Here is a 19826-nt window from a genome sequence, read left to right on the forward strand (position 1 = left end):
CCAGCTCAGTTAAAAAGTTTCCTGAGTAGAATCATATAAATAAAAAGCAGGAAGTTTGGATTCTCTCATCTTCTCTGACTAATGACTGTTTCAGTGAATTATTCTATGTTAAGTCGAAACCAATCTCATCTCTAAAGTCAGATTTGTGGTGAGATTTGATTTGACGTGCAGCCATTCTCCCAAACCTTTGAGGTCAGGGTGCAGAGCAGGGACAGGATGAGGAGTCAAGGTCAGACTGGGATTAAGAGTCTCCCATCATAAGGCTTAGTGACATAACAGAGCATTCAGGAAGTTACCCATGAATCTCCACCCAAAAACTCCCATGATGCCACACTGAAGTAGCGAGTGTGACGGCGCTACATCGACAGGGGACGAAACACAATCAGGAAACAGTTACAAACCATTTAGTTCCTGGAACTCATTAACAGTTTCAAAGTAGCTCTGAGAACATTTGAATGTCTCCATTCAGAGGAGATCAGATCTGGCAACCCAAACAGAAACAGGATGTGTGATACCTTGCTGGTGGAGGCTTTGTAGGTCGTCTTCAGCTTCTGTGAGAGTTGACTGGTGCTGTGGCTGGCTGAGGACAGACACATGAAGAACAATGTGTCCAGTTATTGTCTGAGGGAGGAACCCTTTGGTTTGGTGTCATTACCGATATGTTGATTTAGAATATAAAACCCAAAATCTCAGTATTACCAGGTATTAGTGATGTACTCAAGAGCCTAATATCTGAGACCAAGACAAAGACTTTGGGAGTCGCCACTGAGTCAAAACCTGCTAGTACAATGCTAATGCTAGCGCAATGCTAATGATAGTGCAATGCTGTTGCTAGCGCAATGCTAATGCTAGTGCAATGCTATTGCTAGCACAATGCTAATGCTAGCGCAATGCTAATGTTAGCGCAATGCTATTGCTAGCACAATGTTAATACTAACGCAATGCTAATGCTAGCGTAATGCTAATGCTAGCGTAATGCTAATGTTAGCGCAATGCTAACACAATGCTAATGCTAGCGCAATGCTAATGCTATCACATTGCTAATGCTAGCACAATGCTAATGTTAACACAATGCTAACAGAATACTAATGCTAGCACAATGCTAATGCTAGCGCAATGCCAACGCAATGTTAATGCTATCACATTGCTAATGCTAGCACAATGCTAATGTTAGTGCAATGCTAATGCTAACACAATGTTAATGTTAGCACAATGCTAATGCTAGCACAATGCTAATGCTAGCGCATTAAGGCTAAATGTAAATGCTAACGCTAGGTTCATCAAACTTTTTCAAACTTTTCAACATTTTTCAACCTTTTAAAAATATTTCAAATGTTTCAACTTTTTCAACTATTTCAACCTTTTCAACCTTTTCAACTTTTTCAACCATTGTCAAACCTTTTCAATCTTTTTCCAACTTTTTCAAACTTTACAAACTTTTTCAAACTTTTCAACCTTTTTCAAACTTTTCAACCTTTTCAAACTTTTTCAAACTTTTTCAACCCATTTCAAACTTTTTCAACCTTTTTTAAACCTTTTTCTTTAACCTTTTTCAACCTTTTTTAAACCTTTTTCAACCTTTTTTAAACTTTTCAACTAATGCTTCAGCTGTTTGTTCACTCTCAGCTCATATTGGGAATTTACTTATACTAGTATATAAACTGGTTTTCGCGATTGTTGATAAGTTATTACAACGATAAGGCTATTGCTAGGTTAATGCAATGCTAATGTAGTGCGACGCGGGCCAGCACATGCATCCTCACTTGCATTTTCTTCAGGAAATGCAAAAATTCTACCTCACTATTGTATTTGTTCCCCTTTATTATAATCATTTACTATTATCATTGCTCAAACTTTTTGAACCTTTTCAACCTTTTTCAACTTTTTCAACCTATTTCAAATTTTTCAAACTTTATCAAAAATTTTAAACTTTTTCAACTTTTTCAACCTTTTCCAAACTTTTCAACCTTTTTCAACCTTCAAAGCGATTGTTGCTAGGTTATTACAACGTTAAAGCTATTGCTAGCTTAATGCTATGCTAATGTAGTGCGACGCGGGCCAGCACATGCATCCTCACTTGCATTTTCTTCAGGAAATGCAAAAATTCTAGTTATTATTGATATTATTATTATATGTCTTATTAATTGTAGTTTTCTTTCAAAAACATTTCACTGACAAAAATAAGAATTCTGCAACTCTTTCAAAGCAAAACATGCAAAAATCTTCTAATAAGATTACAAATTCACACATTTCTTTAACTAAATTCTTACAAAAATAAATCCTTATATATTTAAAAAAAACACTGATGAATAAGAGTTCTGAGGGTTTCCTGACTAGAAATAAGATGGACTGATGTCCTGGTGTTTACAGGAGTCGACACATGAAAAACTGGAAAAGATTTCCAATCAGTGAGCTAACACTAAATGTATAAATTAATGAAGAACAGTTCACAGACCTTCCCCTTACGATCACATTAATGAATTTGAAGAATAGCAGAACAATGCTGCTCTCTGCTGGTCTTGAAGGAAAATCCAAAGTGAGGCTAGTCTGAGACGGAGACCAAGACCTTCAAAATGTGGTCTCCAGACCAACATCGGTGTGGAGGACTACAACCCAAGCGGGTATGCCGTACGGCAGGGGTGTCCTTTGCATCGATCACGATCTACTGGTTGATCACAGAGACATTTTGTTTTGATCACACACGGTCCGCAAAATCTCATAAATAAATGAGAATGGCACTGTCACGTTTACCAGAAAAGAAACCTAACAATTCAGCTTCTGACCTCAATTTGATCTGTTTATTTACAACCTCTAATAATAAGTAGAATACTCTCCACCAGCTCAGAGCCGGTCACACAAGTCATCAAACAATCATTTATCCACTGACTTTGTTCATTTGTCACTCATGGACTTATTTTGGCTCTGAACCCTGTCATCTTGTCCAGTAAGGATTGGAGAAACTGTCTGCTCTCAATAGGACCGTTGTCCATGTTAGCTACTACATGTTTAGCATTGAGGTGCTAGCTGCTACATGTTTAGCATTGAGGTGGTAGCTGCTACATATTTAGCATTGAGGTGCTAGCTGCTACATGTTTAGTATTGAGGTGGTAGCTGCTACATATTTAGCATTGAGGTGCTAGCTGCTTCATGTTTAGCATTGAGGTGCAAGATGCTATCTGTTTATCATTGAGGTTCTAGCTGTGACATGGTTAGCATTGAGGCGCTAGCTGATACACGTTTAGCACTGAGGTGGTAGCTGCTACATGTTTAGCATTGAGGTGCTAGCTGCTACATGTTTAGGATTGAGGTGCTAGCTGCCACATGGTTAGCATTGAGGTGCTATCTGAGGCTAGCAGAGCTCCGCTGATCCACAAACTCTTTCTCCAACAATTTTTACACAACTGGGCTTTTGTTTTCCATCCAGTGTTTTTTTAAACAAAAATTAATGCCCACTAATTACAGCAACGACTTCTCCACAGGTTCTCCTGTTAATTGTGTTGTGGTCTGTGCATCAGTATTATGGGTGTACCGAGAATTCATGAAATCAGAAAGGTTCATCGGTATTTGAAGTGCAAAAAAGAGTGATTGATTTTTTAAAAAAGTGTTATTTTTCAGTAATTAATCACAATTAAATTCCCAGCACTAATTCTAACACTTCAATGAGTCTCCCTCTTGTTCTCTTGTGCTGGTTTCTGAGCTGTGACACAAACAACTTCTCTTCTGCTCCCATAAAACAGCTTCTCCTACATCCAAAGCTGTTTTATAGCTAAATATACAACGACCCACTCATATTCTTTATGAGCTCCAGCTCTCAGACAAATTTATGACACCAACAAGGGGATGAATCTTACCTTTTGTTTTCAGCGCTCCCTTGGTGGGGTCCCCTCCCTCCACGGCCTGCCCATCTCCAGTCAGACGCTCATTCAGAGACTCGATTTCTCTGCGCACTGAAATATGAGCAAACAGCACATTAAACAGTCTGTGCTGAGTCAGATCAATACAGACTGAATGTCGTTTTTGTCTTTTTTTCTCTGTTTACTCACGCTCAAGGTTTTCAATGTAGAGGTTTTCAAACTCGCGTTCGATCTGCCCGAAGAGGTCGAGGAGGTTATTCCTCAGGGTCAGAGGCAGCTTCGAGTCCTGGACAAGACAAAGGCCAAGGGTGGATTAAAGCATGAGGTCAGCAGAAAAGGCCGCTATGGCAACAGCACATCGTCATTGGGATTCACCATTGTTTATCTGGACGAGGGGATTCAAACTCATGTTAGTTCAGAGGTCAAAAACAGAGCAGGTTGATCTCAAGTGGGACAAATATTTTATCATCATTCTGTCCCCAGTTTGCAATCCCACGTAAAAATGATATATGTGTGTGTAAGACAATGTTTAAGTAACAAGTGACTTCAAATTTCCTTCAATTTGTGACCAATTTTTAGTTAATTTGGGCAAATTTTGTAGAATAATTTCATTAAAATTGCAGGATTCTGGAAAAATTGGATGTTAATTTCGACAATTTGTGATTAAAAATGACTGCCATCATGGGACTGAAGAATTAGGAACAGTGGAGTTTCATTGACTTTGTGCATTTAGAGGAGCTGAGATATACATCTACATCTGAATTAGTTTGCAATTAACAAGGATTCATGTTTTCTCTGTCATTTTTACTTTCCCCTGTTGGCCACATTAGATGCTCTAAAGCACGTGTCAAACTCAAGGCCAGGGGGGCCAAAACCGGCCCTTTAGGGGATCCAATTTGGCCTGCAGAAGAAAGTAAAAATGTAACTGACCAAATAATCCAGTTGTAGATCTCTCAAATTGAACAATTTAATGAAACTCTACCATATTTTCAGGGGCTTGCATTTTTCCATCGTTTATATCACATGAATGCAGTCATTTTTATTTGTAAATTGTAAATAACTAAATTTTTCCACAAATCTTTTAATACCTCACAAACAATTGGGAAGTGATTTAAGATGATACTGGAAACTAAGGCCCAATGATGTTAAAATTGTTCTTGTGGTGTCAAACTCATTTTAGTTCAGGGGCCAAACATGAACCAGTTTGACTTCAATTGGGCCGCAGATTTTAGGTGGGAAAAATAACAATTTTAATATAAATTGTGTCCTAGTTTTTAATATCAGTCCCTGCTGGATCTTCACTTCAATTGATTTTGTAAGAAATTTTGGTGTAATGTATGAGAATTTTATGGAATTGTTTGTGAGCTATTGCAAGATTTGTGGAAAAATTGAGAATTCTTTCCACAATTTGCAATTAAAAATAACTGCATACATGTGATAACTACAAGCTCCCAAAAATATTCTAGACCTTCACTAAATTGGTGATATTGAGATCATTTGGTCATTTACATAATCATTCATGTTTTCTCTGTCATTTTTACTGTCTACTGGGGGCTGAATACACCTTTCGCGTGACGTCAGCATTTGACTGAGCAACGCGAGCCGCCATTTTAACAGTGGTAATCATTAGCCTGACAACCGCTATTTACCGCTGATTTTGCATTCTGGCTGATTTTTATCGTATAATGCCCAAACCCTGCGTAGTATTTGGCTGTCATAACCACGCCTGGCTGAAGGAAAAGATAGACTTTTACAGAATACCGACAGAAAAAGGTCAGAAACAAAAATTATGGATCCAAGCACTGAGGTTTGCAGTAGACATTTTGTTAATGGTAGGTTGTGTATTTTAGGGATATAATTTCTTCCTGAGTGATTTTATGACATTGATTATGAATTATCCTCCATTTAAATTATAATGTATTCTGTAATGACTGAAATGTTTATGGCTAATATGTCTAACTTGAAGACAAGCAACGTGAAGTTAACAGTAAAATGCCTTGACTTGTATATGAACTGTGAGTATATTAAATAAACAAATGTGCTTCATATACACATTTATGTTGTAATTTAGGCTGTATTATTATTATTATATTATTAGCGGTGCTAGCCTAGCATAGCCACATTGCGAAACGAGCCAATTATCATGATGACACAGGCCTATATAGACACAAACGCATACATAAGCCTACCTTAAAGTATATATATGCATCCAAGCTTTTGTAAGTCCTCATCTTCTCCATTGTGTAGATGACAGGGCTGTTAATGAGCTACTCATAAATAGCAGATCATTGGAGATCAGGCCATGTTGTCGGGTCATTTTTCCATGAACCTTGAGGTGTTTGGTATAGACATGGTTCTAAACCAACCAGATGTAACTTCCCTTCATATTGGTGCTTGGCCTTTGGCTCTAATCTGCTGAAACCTTCGTGTTGTCCGTGGTAAATAGTGTAAATAGTGGTTGTCAGGCAAATGTAAACCCCTCTTAAAATGGCGGAGAAAGTTGCTAAGGCAAATGTCCTGGATGATTTTGTCACCGCGAAAAGGTGTATTGGATGCTCTAAAGGGCCGGATATGGCCCCCGGGCCTTGAGTTTAACACACTTGATCTAGACTTGACCCCATCACACAGATGTTACCTACACACCCACCGATTGGTTTATGGCACGAGTTAAACTTACAGACCCAATATGGCCTGAGGCGTGACTTTAAACAAAATAATAATTACAAGGAAAACAAAGAATAACAAGCACAATATGATAAAGATCATTTATTGTAACTGAACACTTCACACTTGTCAATTAGAATCTGATAAGAGTCTTCTTTTTCCGTCACACAGAGGGGAAATCTGGGATGTTACAGTAATAACCGACAGCACTTCACCAAAAACTATAAGCAATAATAATAACAACCAATAATAATAATAACTAGATTCAGTGTATTAAATGTGAGTGAGGATGCATGAGTTGAAATGCATTACTGAAGTTACCCTGGTTCCGTTGCTACAGAAGTTAATATGTTCTTTTTATTTTGTTTTTCGTTTGTTATTATAGTTTTGTTTTTTTGATAAGTTTTGTTTTGCTGAAAACATAGTAAAGGTCTGATGGTTGGTACAACAGAAAATGAGTCCGCATTACATTGTGTGCTGAGATGTTTTAATAAACAGAAAAATAAACAAAGAAGAAGAAACTCTAAACATTCAGGGAAAGTTGCATGATGTCTGTGCAGAATTTTTATTAAAATTTGCAAAACAGTGAAAAAAAGTGATACTAAATTATTGATGGTTCACTTGTTTTTGTTGTTGTTTTTTGCACTAATGGCACAACTGTTAGGATTGTAAGCATTTAGTTTTGGTTCTTTGTAAACAATGAATAACCTAAGTTTGACCGTCTGGATAAAAACAAAAAGAAAGAATGCAGAAGTAATGATAAAAAGTGGTAAAATAAATTCCGTGTACGCTTTGTTTTTGTTACAAAATCAAATAAACAAATTGTTTTTTTTGTTTTATTAATTTAAAACCAGAAACAGGAAAACGGGGAAACCAACGGGAAAAAAAGGTTCTATTTCTGAATCTGAAACAAAATAACCAAAGAACGAAGGGTACACGGATTAAATAACTTAACTTATAATGAAAAATAAATTACAACTTATGAAACTGAAATAGGCTTGAACAACATACAAAAATTTGAAAGAAGTTTAAAAAGCTGCGGAAAAGTGAAAAAAAGCAAAAACATGTTGAGATGGATTGAAATATGTATAAATAATAATACATGAATAAATTATTATTAATTATAATAATAATAACAATAATAGCTACAAGCCATATCTTCAGTTCGAAACTGGGCATTCAATGTTTATCTGTCTTTTGACACTTTGACGACATTTGTAATAGTTTATATTACAGCTTTAAAATGTAAATTCAAGAATATTCTAAAGAAATGTGTTTAAATGTTTAAATCCAGAAACATTTAAATAGGAAAAAAATACAGATTCTTTAACAGAAATATGACATTTTAAAACAAATAACTACATTTGTTCTCATTCAACTAAACACCAACTGCATTTATCTACAACTCTATGAACTACAAATCACCAAGACAATGAATTAACTAGCATTAACCAGTCTAACTAGCATTACCCAGTCTAACTAGCATTACCCAGTCTAACTAGCATTAACCAGTCTAACTAGCATTAACCAGTCTAACTAGCATTACCCAGTCTAACTAGCATTAACCAGTCTAACTAGCATTAACCAGTCTAACTAGCATTACCCAGTCTAACTAGCATTAACCAGTCTAACTAGCATTAACCAGTCTCACTAGCATTAACCAGTCTAACTAGCATTAACCAGTCTAACTAGCATTAACCAGTCTAACTAGCATTAACCAGTCTCACTAGCATTAACCAGTCTAACTAGCATTACCCAGTCTAACTAGCATTAACCAGTCTAACTAGCATTACCCAGTCTAACTAGCATTACCCAGTCTAACTAGCATTAACCAGTCTAACTAGCATTACCCAGTCTAACTAGCATAAACCAGTCTAACTAGCATTAACCAGTCTAACGAGCATTACCCAGTCTAACTAGCATTACCCAGTCTAACTAGCATTAACCAGTCTAACTAGCATTACCCAGTCTAACTAGCATAAACCAGTCTAACTAGCATTAACCAGTCTAACTAGCATTAACCAGTCTAACTAGCATTAACCAGTCTAACTAGCATTAACCAGTCTAACTAGCATTACCCAGTCTAACTAGCATTAACCAGTCTAACTAGCATTACCCAGTCTAACTAGCATAAACCAGTCTAACTAGCATTAACCAGTCTAACTAGCATTAACCAGTCTAACTAGCATTAACCAGTCTAACTAGCATTACCCAGTCTAACTAGCATTAACCAGTCTAACTAGCATTACCCAGTCTAACTAGCATAAACCAGTCTAACTAGCATTAACCAGTCTAACTAGCATTAACCAGTCTAACTAGCATTAACCAGTCTAACTAGCATTACCCAGTCTAACTAGCATTAACCAGTCTAACTAGCATTACCCAGTCTAACTAGCATAAACCAGTCTAACTAGCATTAACCAGTCTAACTAGCATTAACCAGTCTAACTAGCATTAACCAGTCTAACTAGGTCTGGTCTTACCTCCATGGTGACCTCCAGGACACAAACAGCTATCAGCTGACCACTGGTCGGCACAAAGACGTCAAAGCTGCCATGAAAACAATGGAGTGAAAAGACTGTGGCTGACAGCTCGCAGCTAGTGCTACATATCGTACCCAAAGACGTGAGGAACACACACACACAACTCAGCTTCTGTCAGCACCACATCAACACACTCAGTAAATAAAGACCAATTACCAAACAACAAGTATCTCTACTCAACTCAAAGCTGCTTAGTTTGTGGCCCTTAAACCTGCGTCGGGAGCGTGGCTACACACAAGTTTACAGAGCAGTGTGTGTGTGTGTGTCAGCATGTCTTGGCCGTGGACAAAAAGGCCCGTTGAAAAGACTAATCAGACCTGAACAAGCAGAGCACATTAAAAGTTGATGAGACAATGAACCAGCGCTAGCTGTGCTGCACCGTGATTGGCTGAGAGGTCAAGCACATCATCCCACACAGAAAGTAAAAGCTGAAGAAGCTTAAGGGCTCCAATGAAGGGAAAATACGCAAAAACACTCACATTTCTGCAATAAAGAAGCAACACTGACGCAGCTCCAACTAGGCCTGGGCAATATATCGAGAGTCAAGATATATCACAATTTCTGTTTCGGTGATATAGTAAACTACAATATTGCTTATTAGGGCTGGGCGATATGGACCAAAACTCATATTTCTGTATTTTTTTTCTCAAAATAGTGATATATGATATTAATCTCGATATTATTAAATCAATAAAGTCTGACCAAAAAGACAATTCAGAGTTAAATTTGCTGATGAAAAATGCCACACAGGCACATTTATTAACAAACAGCTGCACAATATGTGACACTTTTGGCTTTTTGTCCTATCAGGGACAGCACGTGTGAGTGAGTTCTGTAGTGTGGTTTGTTTAGGGAAAGGTCTGTGTTAGGATGCACTCAGTAATCCATCTACCTGTGCTGAGCAGAGACTCCTAAAACAAGGATTTTAATACAAAATGAGCTTTAAAATATGTATCAGAAATATGGAAACAGTGTAAAGAAGGACAGTTTGACTGTACGCTATGAATAATACTTAATACTTGTATGATGAGATTTGTACTGTATGCTTGTATAAATCAAAACAAGTAAAAAATAAAAAAAATTATATACCTCAATATAGGCGATATTGTCAATTGCTATATCGCCAAAATAGAAAACTTGACTTATATCAAATCACGATTTATTGCCCAGCCCTATTGCTTATATCGATATACTTTTATTTCATAACTTTTCTTCTTTTTAAATACTCATTTTAGGAGAACATTCAGAACAGTGTTAAAAGCACAATTAGATGGATTTGTGGTCTTCCCCTAAACAAGAACTCACTCACACGTGCTGTCCTTTACAGGAGAATAAGACTAAAGTGAAACATCTTGTGCAGCTGATTGTTTTTAATTGTGACCCCATCTAGGGTTAAAATCAAGATCTTTTCTGGACATTTGAAATTAAATTTAAAAATTTAAAAAAATTTAAAACCAACTTCACAGTAAACAATTGGGGGGAAAACGCCACATCAATAACATAGGGTTAGGGTCATTGTTTTCTAGTGTCCAGTGCAGACGTGCAACTGGCAGCCCCCAAAGTAAACACACAAAAATACACTAAATGACAATAAAACACACAAAAAAACTGACTAAAATAAACAAAAAAAACCAGACTAAAATAATCAAAATCACTCCAAAAACACAAAATGACGACAAAAAGTCCGAAATTTAGAAAAACAAACAAAAAATAAAAACTATTAAGAAAATTATTTGTTGGATAGGCAATTTCCATTAAATTTCCATTTTCCCATGTTAATTATACTTTTAAAAAAACAACAAAAATTGTTACCATTTATTTTGACCTGTGAGAAAATTACAATCATGATAAAATCATACTTATTCTGTGTTAAAATTTAAGACATTTGAAACAATGATTTAAGACATTTTGAATTCATGAATTTAATGAATGAAATCTTGCAATTTTGATATCACAAATTTCTGGTGACCTAGAATTAACTAATTCTATAATTAGTTTTTGATCAAGTCTGTGATATTGTGTGTAGCCTGGATTAATGCACAAAGGGACAAGATACACTCGCTCAGATATTTTTATACTGTATTTTATTTTAACTAAATTCATATTTGAGAAGGTGAAAGTTGTTTGAGATTGTGTGTGGTGTTTAGATTTGAAAAAGAATTATAACTTATTTTTTCATTTAATTTAATCTTATTTCTAATTTAAATTTTTGGTCAGTTACTAGAAATGTTAGACGACCTCGTTTGAAATCCGGGCAACCCCACATGGGGTTACGAGTACGACCCCAAGGTTGAAAAACAGCTGTATATCGTGTATCGCCATTTTGAGAAAAAAAATATTGAGAAATGAATATTGGTCCATATCCTACAGCTCCAGCTTCAACACTAAAGAATCCTTTGTTTGGTTTCTCTGACACATGATGTGTAAGTTGGCAGCGTTTCCTAAAGTTAACGACCAGGATGCTATTGATCAAACAAAACACACACGATAAAGAGAAGTGAACACTCTTCTCTTTGTTAAAAGACTCCATCAGTCTTTGTATTTAATCAGCCTGGTTAATCACTAACTAACTAACGAACCGTTGATTTAGGAAGTGGCAGCACGTACAGTATTTAGCTTTAGTTATGTCTGTGAGCAGATCAGCAGATGATGATGCAGACACTGTGAAAAGGGGAGTGGTCATACCTGGTACTTTATGAACACATTAGAAACCTCAAAGGGAGTAAAGTCATGTGACACATGACTTGTGTTTTCTGCCCATCAGTTAGCGAGGAGCTATACTTTATAGCAAGGCCATCAAAGTCATGTTAGTTCAGGGGTCAAATAAAGACCAGTTTGATCTCAAGTGCACCACAGATTATAGATTAGCCATTTCAACGTTATTGTGCCCCAGTTTGCACTTCCCGTATAAATGATGTGTAAAATATGACAATAAGTGACAGATTTTAGTTCCTGCTCAAGCTTTACGTTTCATTAATTTAGTGATGAATGTTTATTTAATTTGAGGAAATTCTGTGCAACAATTTCAGGAAAATTGCAGATTTGTTGGAAACAACATTTTGAGAGTATTTTCAACAATTTGGCTGTGTTGTAAATGTCATCCTAACTAGGGGTGTGTACTGCCTGGCATCTGGTGATACGATTATTATCCCGATACAATACGATATATCCCGATATTAAAGTATGAGTCCATTATTGCGATTATTTTTTTAACATATGTTTTAAGAAACAACTAATCTGTATATTTGTACACCTTCATGAGAACATTATGTATGAAATAGATTTTATTGGCATATTTTACTCTCAAAACATTAGTTTTAACATGCCATGTGCCAACAACTTAAAATAAAAAAATAACATACAATCTGTCTGTGGCTTTTTAACCAACTTTGACTTTAGTGCAACTTAACTGAGGTATATGACTAGAACAATAAATGCAGAAAGTTAGTTCTTTTCTTTTTAGATTTTATTGAAAAAACACAAGCTGGTCAACATGCCCAGGTTTCAGCACTTCTTTGTGTAGTTACAATGTCTCCTGCAGTGGAAAACACTTTCCTGGTTAAAGAAAGGTTAAAAAATAAATTAAAAAACAAATCGATATGAATGCATTTTGAATTGATCTGAGAATCGCGCAACGTAATATTAATTTTTTCCAACACCCCTAATATTAACATAATACCCACACAAAGTTTGACGTCAAAATGAGTATGTAGTGCGTTGTAGTGCGTGGATCAAACGAGTACATGTTAATATTCTACTTGGTCACTTTCTCACTTCAAATGTTTTCAGAAGTTTCAAAGTAAAGGTGGAGAATCAACAGAGATATTTAGCCTAGTGTGATTCAGGTTTTTGTCATTGTAGATTCCATATGCATCTTGTGAAACTTGGAAGTTTACTTTATTGGGAACGTTCATCATCCTAATCATACTTACAGTATATAGTAGACAGTATATACTCATTGAGTTTGTAGAGTATAATACGAAGTGTGCCATTGACAACACAGCCTTACTAATGATACATACTGTGCTTGATTAGAAAACTATACATTTAAATGGGTCATTGTCATTTATTTAGAAACATTCATTAAAATAACAATATTAACAACATATTGATTTCAAATCAACATGTAGACCTAAGGTTTTAGGTCCTGTGAAGTTAATTAAGGGATAAACTCATCTCCAAGTAGTTTACTGCACAAATATTGTGAAGATGTGTGTGTGTGTGGGGGGGGGGTGTCTTTGATATAAACACACAGTATGTGTGGGTTTGTCAAAATGCTGTAAAACCGGCTGCTACTGCACTGACAGGCAGGAAAAACCACTAAAAGCTGAAAAACAACAACCAGCTCAGCATCATCCCAACAGGCTGAGCTAAACATGTGGCGTGCGTCCCTCACCTGTCCCTCCAGCATGTCCCCTCTGTGGACGCCCGACGGCCTCTCCTCTGTGCTGTTGGTGCGTCGGATGGACAGACTGTGAGCTTTGCGCTTCTGCTTGGGATGTCGAGCGGCTGAAGTGGAGCCGCTGCTGCTCCCGCCCTCCACGGGCATGCCTCCGGCCTTGGTGGGTGGCCCCGCCCACCCTGCTTTACACCCTTACCTGGGACACAGGTAAACACAAGCCAGGCGTGCTGGTTGGATTACGGGTGGGATGGACGGTGCTCAGGAGCAGCCGCCTGCAGGGAACGAGAAGTTATGCAATGTAAAGGAGAGTCTCAGCAAACACAGAACAGAGAAATTACTAGTAGCACATTCATGTAAAGGTTTAAAAGGTTTAAATCAGGGATCAATAATAATTCTTTAATTGGGACCTACAGTAAACTTGGGAACTTCCTTAGCAAGAAAACAAAGAAAGATCTTGAACTTCTATTCAGGTAAAGAAAGTAATCACATCTCTAACAAGAGCTGGTGATAATCTGGTATTCAATCAAGTTCATTTAGCAATTACTTTTTAAGTAATTAGAACAGAAGGTGATGGTCTTTTGAAAATTGTTTTATAATATTTAATTTTTTACTAGTTAAATAAATCCTCAAAATAACACTGAAAACTCCAGTATTAATGTTGCTGCTGCTGGAAAAAAAAACCTCCTTTTTTTTTTTAGTTTCTTGTAAATCCTCTAATCCAGGTGTTCTCAACCTTGGGGTCAGGACCCCATTTGGGGTCATGAGACACTGCTAGGAGGTCCCCAGATGTCTTCAAAAAACTAAGAATTTTTTTTTTTTTTACAATTTGAGCCCATTTTTACCCTTTTTCTGCCACTACACCAAACGTGCCATATTTTAACCTATTTTCATGACTTTTTCTTGCCATATTTTTGCTCCTTTTAATGTATTTTTGTTACATTACTCTCATGTCTGCCACTTCTCAATCAAATTTCAATGCCTTTTCTGCACATTTTCAGCATTTATAAACCCCTTCCACCTAATGTCACATATGTTGACCCATTATTGTCACTTTTAACCTCTTTTCAACATATTTCATGCTTATTTTGGCCAATTTCATCAGATTCACAATTTGGCGTACCCATTATTTGCCACTTTAAACTGACTGTTCCAATATTGACATTTCAAATGCTTTTTACCACTTTTTCTGTCTGTTTATGGCCACTCTAATTTAATAACTTTTAATCAATTTCTGTAGTTTTTAAAACCCCATTTCACCATTTTGATCACTTTGAACCCATTTTATGTATTATTATAGTCATCAACTTTAAGATGACTATAATAATACATTTCCTGTATAACAGTGGATATTATTCCGATAACTAAATAAAATCATTTTGCTGACTTTATGGATGGACCCCAAAAATCTCTCCCCTTTATTCCCCCTTATAGATGGTCCTGTCTCCACATGACTATTCTTCAATGTTCATGTCTGTGTTCAACCACCTTCAGCTACAGTGAGGGTCCCGGCTCTCTGGAACCTTTATTTTGAGGGTCTCTGGGGACTAAAAAGGTTGAGAACCACTGAACTAATCATTGATGAGAAACCTTTAAAACTCTTACTACAGATACAGCAGCTGTTTGCTGAATGGGGGAGAGTAACTCATTATCTTCTGAAATGCCTGGAAGGCGTGTGGATGAGACACCTGATCAGGGGAGAGTTGACCTGGTTTTTCTCTTTAGTAACTCTAAAAGAATGCTTGAGATCACTTTCCCTTCAGGCTGATGGACTCTGTAGGCAGCTTGTATTTCAACGAATCCATGACATGATCATTCCATGCGTTAACTATTCTAATTTGTGTCAGATTAGAATTTACCCTGATGGACCAAAACTACTCAGAAGAAAAATTAAGCTTATTTTAATTTTAGTAAATAACAAGCATCCTTAAATTAATGAATTTCTGTGCTGACAGAAAAATACACAAAACCTATACATTCATTTATTATTTAAAAATGCAAAAAAACGACTGCAAAAATACTCAACAACTCCCATAAAAATCTACAAAAAAAAAATGCTTTTCCCCTTATTATAAAATTATTGCAAATTTCAACTTATTGCTAACTTAATCTTAGCTGTGCATTACACTTGTCTGTCTTAAAAATATCTCGTAATTTTTTATTGCAATGCTGTTTTAAACTTCTGAAACACAATTTAGTCTCTTTTATCCAGAAAAATGACAATTAACGCAATATTGAATCAAAAACTTTAAAGTCAGAGCTGAAATATAACAAAAACATGATTAAAATTAGGCAAATGATGATAATTAAGAAGAATTTTTACTTTTCAAATAACGTTTTGTTGAGTTTGTATGGTATATTCTAAAATATATAATTTGATTTAATCATAATGTAAAATTGATGCATTGAAATTATATTATGAGGAATATTTGACTAAATTTGAGTCATGATTCAGTTTTTCTAAGCCAGGCTAAGTGCCATCTATTTTGTTCCTGCACCAGTTTACACATTTCTTTTTTTTTTCCATTGCATTGACTATTTAAATAACAGGAATTTATCCCAAAATTCCCAAAATCATGCAAAACATGCAAGTTAATATGGTGAATTGAGTTAACTATAGTTATTAATTTTATATTTAAAAACTTAACATGTACTAACCCTAAATCTTCACAACAGATGGCTGCCACCCCTGAATCTGGTTCTGCTGCAGGTTCCTTATGGTGATTTAGTTTTTTTACCAAATATATAAACACTATTGAACTGAATGATTTTCTGTAAAGAGCGATTGTTTCTATCGGTCAGTGGATTTACGTCAACACAGCTATCGAGTTATGCTCACAAATCCATTAAGGACCCTTTGTTTTCTCTGCATTAAAGGTTCCACGTCATGCTATTTTTCACCCATCTCCATTTGTTCTAAGAACCCCAAAAACATAGTATTTGAGGTTTATTTTCCCAAACTTGCCTGTTCTCCAGAATTTTAGCCTCTAAAAAGTCACTTTCTGAGCAACTCTACACAAACAGGCTGATTTGCAGCCTACTTATGCATATTCATGAGTGGGCGTGTCTATAGACGGGACACTGACTTCCTCCTCCCCGCACGGTGAGGTAGGGCCACTCCGTAGCTGAGCTCATGCTGCTTTATGAACATGAGACAGTGTGTGGGGGCGGGGCGTTCGCTGGTTCATACATTGTGTGGAGTTCTCCTATCTTTCACATGTTGGTGTATAATTTATTTGTTTTGATTTATCGCCAACCAAACACCCTGTATTATGTTATGGAATTATCGCATTTTTCTGTATTTTATTTGGGGCGGATTAATCTAAGAAAATATAGGGCCGGCCCCGCGACGGAGAAGCGGAGATGGGACAGTGTGAACTACAGCGAGCCAGCGATTAGACGGAGCCCGGCCGCGGAGCGTTCCGGCCGATCGACAACGCTGCAGACTCGAATCAAGCCATCAACGAGGTCATCGTGTGGCCAGCTGCTGGGCTGTGAGTGACTTTGACTGTGACTGTTTAGCGCGACGGCATAGGATAAGCCGTTCGCCGCAGAGAGACAGTGTTAGCTTGCTAACTAGCCACCAAACAACCGGAAGTAGGTCGCCGCCATTTTGTTGGCGCGCACCGGAAGTGTACGTCAACAAAAAAGTCCGCAGGGAAGTGCGCTGAAAAGAAACAGAATGGCAGACTGTGAACAATTAAAGAAAAAGCGATCTTCTGCACAAGGTGGTTTCAACAGGAAGGTCAATGCTATTGTGTTTAACATGGACCTTTTAACTGAATATGACCTCACATCTGAAATGAGGGCACTCAAGATCAGTTAGGAAGAGATGTGTAATAGCAGTTTTGATTACATCGCTGTTATGGAGGAGGAGGATGCAAGTGGATTTACAGCTGAAATAGCTGGTGTGCAGAAAAAACTACACGATTGCCGCACAAAATATCAGGACACTGAACTGAAGTTGAAAGAAGCATCATGGTCCCGCTGTGCATCAGGTCAGTTTGAAAGCCTAACGGCTGACCTTCAGGACATTTTGGATCAAGCTAAAGCACTCCAGTCACGTCGCATAACCCATGAGCAGTATGATTCGGTGCTCATTGCATTGGGTGGCAGAGTCGAAGAGCTGGAGCAGTTCGTGCGGGACTGGAATCGCTACGTCCCGGAGAAGGAGGTGAATGTCATGCGAGCCTGCCTCAAAGACTTCAAGGAGAAGAGGAGAATGGCTTCTGTTGCACTAGAGAGTCTCATGCGTGAAAGCAGGAAGTCGGCGCATGGCGATCGCAGTAGCCGGGCTAGTAGTGAAAACGAGGGGGACAGTAAAGGCAGCGTGGAAGGAGGAGCTGGTAAACCCTCCACCGATGGTGCACATACTGCAGACGCGGACCCAGCAACCAACCAAGTCGCTGCAGTGAGAAGCAGCGAGCTGAGTGGTAATGTGGACAGTCCTGGTGGAGCTCAAGATGCGGGTGCTCCTTTAGGATCTCCCCCAGCTCCAACAGAGAGACAACCATCACAGAGGCTCATGAGCCCAACGTTTGATCCTAGTTTCTCCAGCACACCGCAGCAGCAGCGAGGAGAACACGCTGTGCTACAAGAAAGCGTCGGAGCAGGTCGGAGCACATCTGTCATCTTTCAAGGGTCAGTCGGACCTAGGATTGCACTCGCACCCCTAAGTCTGCCTAAGTTCTCTGGGGACAGGAGGAGTTATTGGGGTTGGAAGAGTAATTGGGGGACACTTCAGACATTAGCAGAACCCACAGGCTCCCCAGAGTGCAGGCTCTTCCACCTGCTGAACAGCATCACAGACTCAGTGAAAAATGAGCTCAGACTGTCTCATTGCCGTACTGCAGACGAAGTCTTCCGGGTTTTGGAGGACTGTTATGGGGACATTTCACAAATCGCAGATGACATTGTGTTGGAGCTTCAGGAATTACCAGGTGTGCGCAACAACCAACCAAGGGAGGCGCTGCAGTTGATCCAAGCAGTAGAAAGGGCACTATTGGACCTTATAGATCTGGGTTGTGAGGACGCCATAAAAAACCAGTTGGTGATCCGATCACTTGAGAGCAAGCTACCAGACAGTATGAAGGAAAGATGGCTTTTGTACCGGTGTGACGCAGTCAATGACGTTAACCCCCGTAAACGGTTTAATAAACTATGGCAGTTCCTGAGAGATCAGAAAACTGTTCTGGTGCAATTGGAGCAGTTACAGTCCACCAGACGGTCAAACTCTGCCAGAGTAGGTGAATTGAGACCCCGCGAGAAGCCAAAGGAGAGGACGGGGGATCGGAAGCCAGAGAGACGTTCGTTCACCAAGGCTACGGCGAGAGGAGAGTCTTCACAAAATACTTGCAGCATATGTGGTGAAGAGGGACATACTGGTCGCTTATATCGCTGTAAGACCTTCAAGAAGGCCAACCCATCAGAGAGAAGGGCTTACGTGAAAAAGACCAAAGCATGCCCTAAATGCCTGGACCTTCATGGGAGTGGTGGTCCGTGCAATAATAACTTTCTGTGCCGTGGTGATGAATGCAAGAAGGGTGACACCCCCCCAGATCACCATTTCTTCCTGTGCCTTAAGCCCCCAGCCAAGAGAGACACTTTCAGACAGGAGGTCAAGGGGGATAAGAGGAGAGAACCCCGTGGTCCAACCGAAGAACAAGAGGCTTTGTTCGCAGGTCTAGGCCTGACCCCGGAGCAGCTGGAGGCTGTTCAGAAGGCATGCACAAATAAAGTGTCATCAACGGTGTGTGCTGGCAAAGGTTTGGTGGGTGAGAATGGTCTGAAGGAGCACCCAGTCCTCATGATGTTGGTGGACGTCACGACTAAGAGGGGAGACTGGGTCGGAGCGCTAATCGACCTAGCCTCCGACACTAACTATATCACCCACCAAGCAGCAGAGAGACTGGGACTGTCGGGTGAGCCAATCACACTGGTTGTGTATGGTGTGGGTGGTATGAAGGCAAAAGTAGAGACAAAAAGGTACTTTGTGAACATAAAAGTTGCCACAAAGAAGGGGACTTGGCGACTCCATGAGATGGTCTGCTATGGTTTGGAGGAGATCGCAAAAATGGACAATGCAGTGGACTCTGAGTGCTTGGAAAAGTTCTTCCCAGGTTATGTGAAACCAGGGGAGCTGATTCGCCCAAAAAAGATCGAGCTACTTATCAGCACACGGGAGGGTCGACTGGCCCCCCAAAGGATGATGAGGTGTGGCGACCTGGTGTTGTGGGACGGCCCACTCGGAAAGACTGTTAGTGGCGTGCACCCGGACCTATTCGAGGACATTGAGGTGACTGTACGCCGCTCATCAACCCACTTTGTGTGTTCCATGAGGACAGAGTCCAGGAGGGTCAAGGTCCA

At 38.7% G+C, this 19826-nt stretch overlaps 1 protein-coding gene across 3 annotated transcripts in view; it reads right to left on the minus strand.

The window, feature by feature from the left end:
- LOC114454123 (WD repeat-containing protein 37-like) overlaps positions 1–19826 on the minus strand; it is a 45871-nt gene that overhangs the window by 18917 nt on the left and 7128 nt on the right. The window contains exons 2-6 of one of the 3 annotated variants that reach the window (XM_028434330.1): positions 13458–13735; positions 4044–4140; positions 3852–3947; positions 516–580; positions 297–356 (exon numbers count right to left, since the gene is read on the minus strand). In XM_028434330.1, coding sequence (XP_028290131.1) covers positions 297–356; positions 516–580; positions 3852–3947; positions 4044–4140; positions 13458–13610 — 471 coding nt within the window. In that variant the 5' untranslated portion in view covers positions 13611–13735. The remainder of the gene's footprint in view (positions 1–296; positions 357–515; positions 581–3851; positions 3948–4043; positions 4141–13457; positions 13736–19826) is intronic. The other 2 variants (XM_028434331.1, XM_028434332.1) reach the window with 2 other exon arrangements.

The sequence above is a fragment of the Gouania willdenowi genome, chromosome 20, assembly GCF_900634775.1.
Source record: "Gouania willdenowi chromosome 20, fGouWil2.1, whole genome shotgun sequence".
Classification (NCBI taxonomy): Eukaryota; Metazoa; Chordata; class Actinopteri; order Blenniiformes; family Gobiesocidae; genus Gouania; species Gouania willdenowi.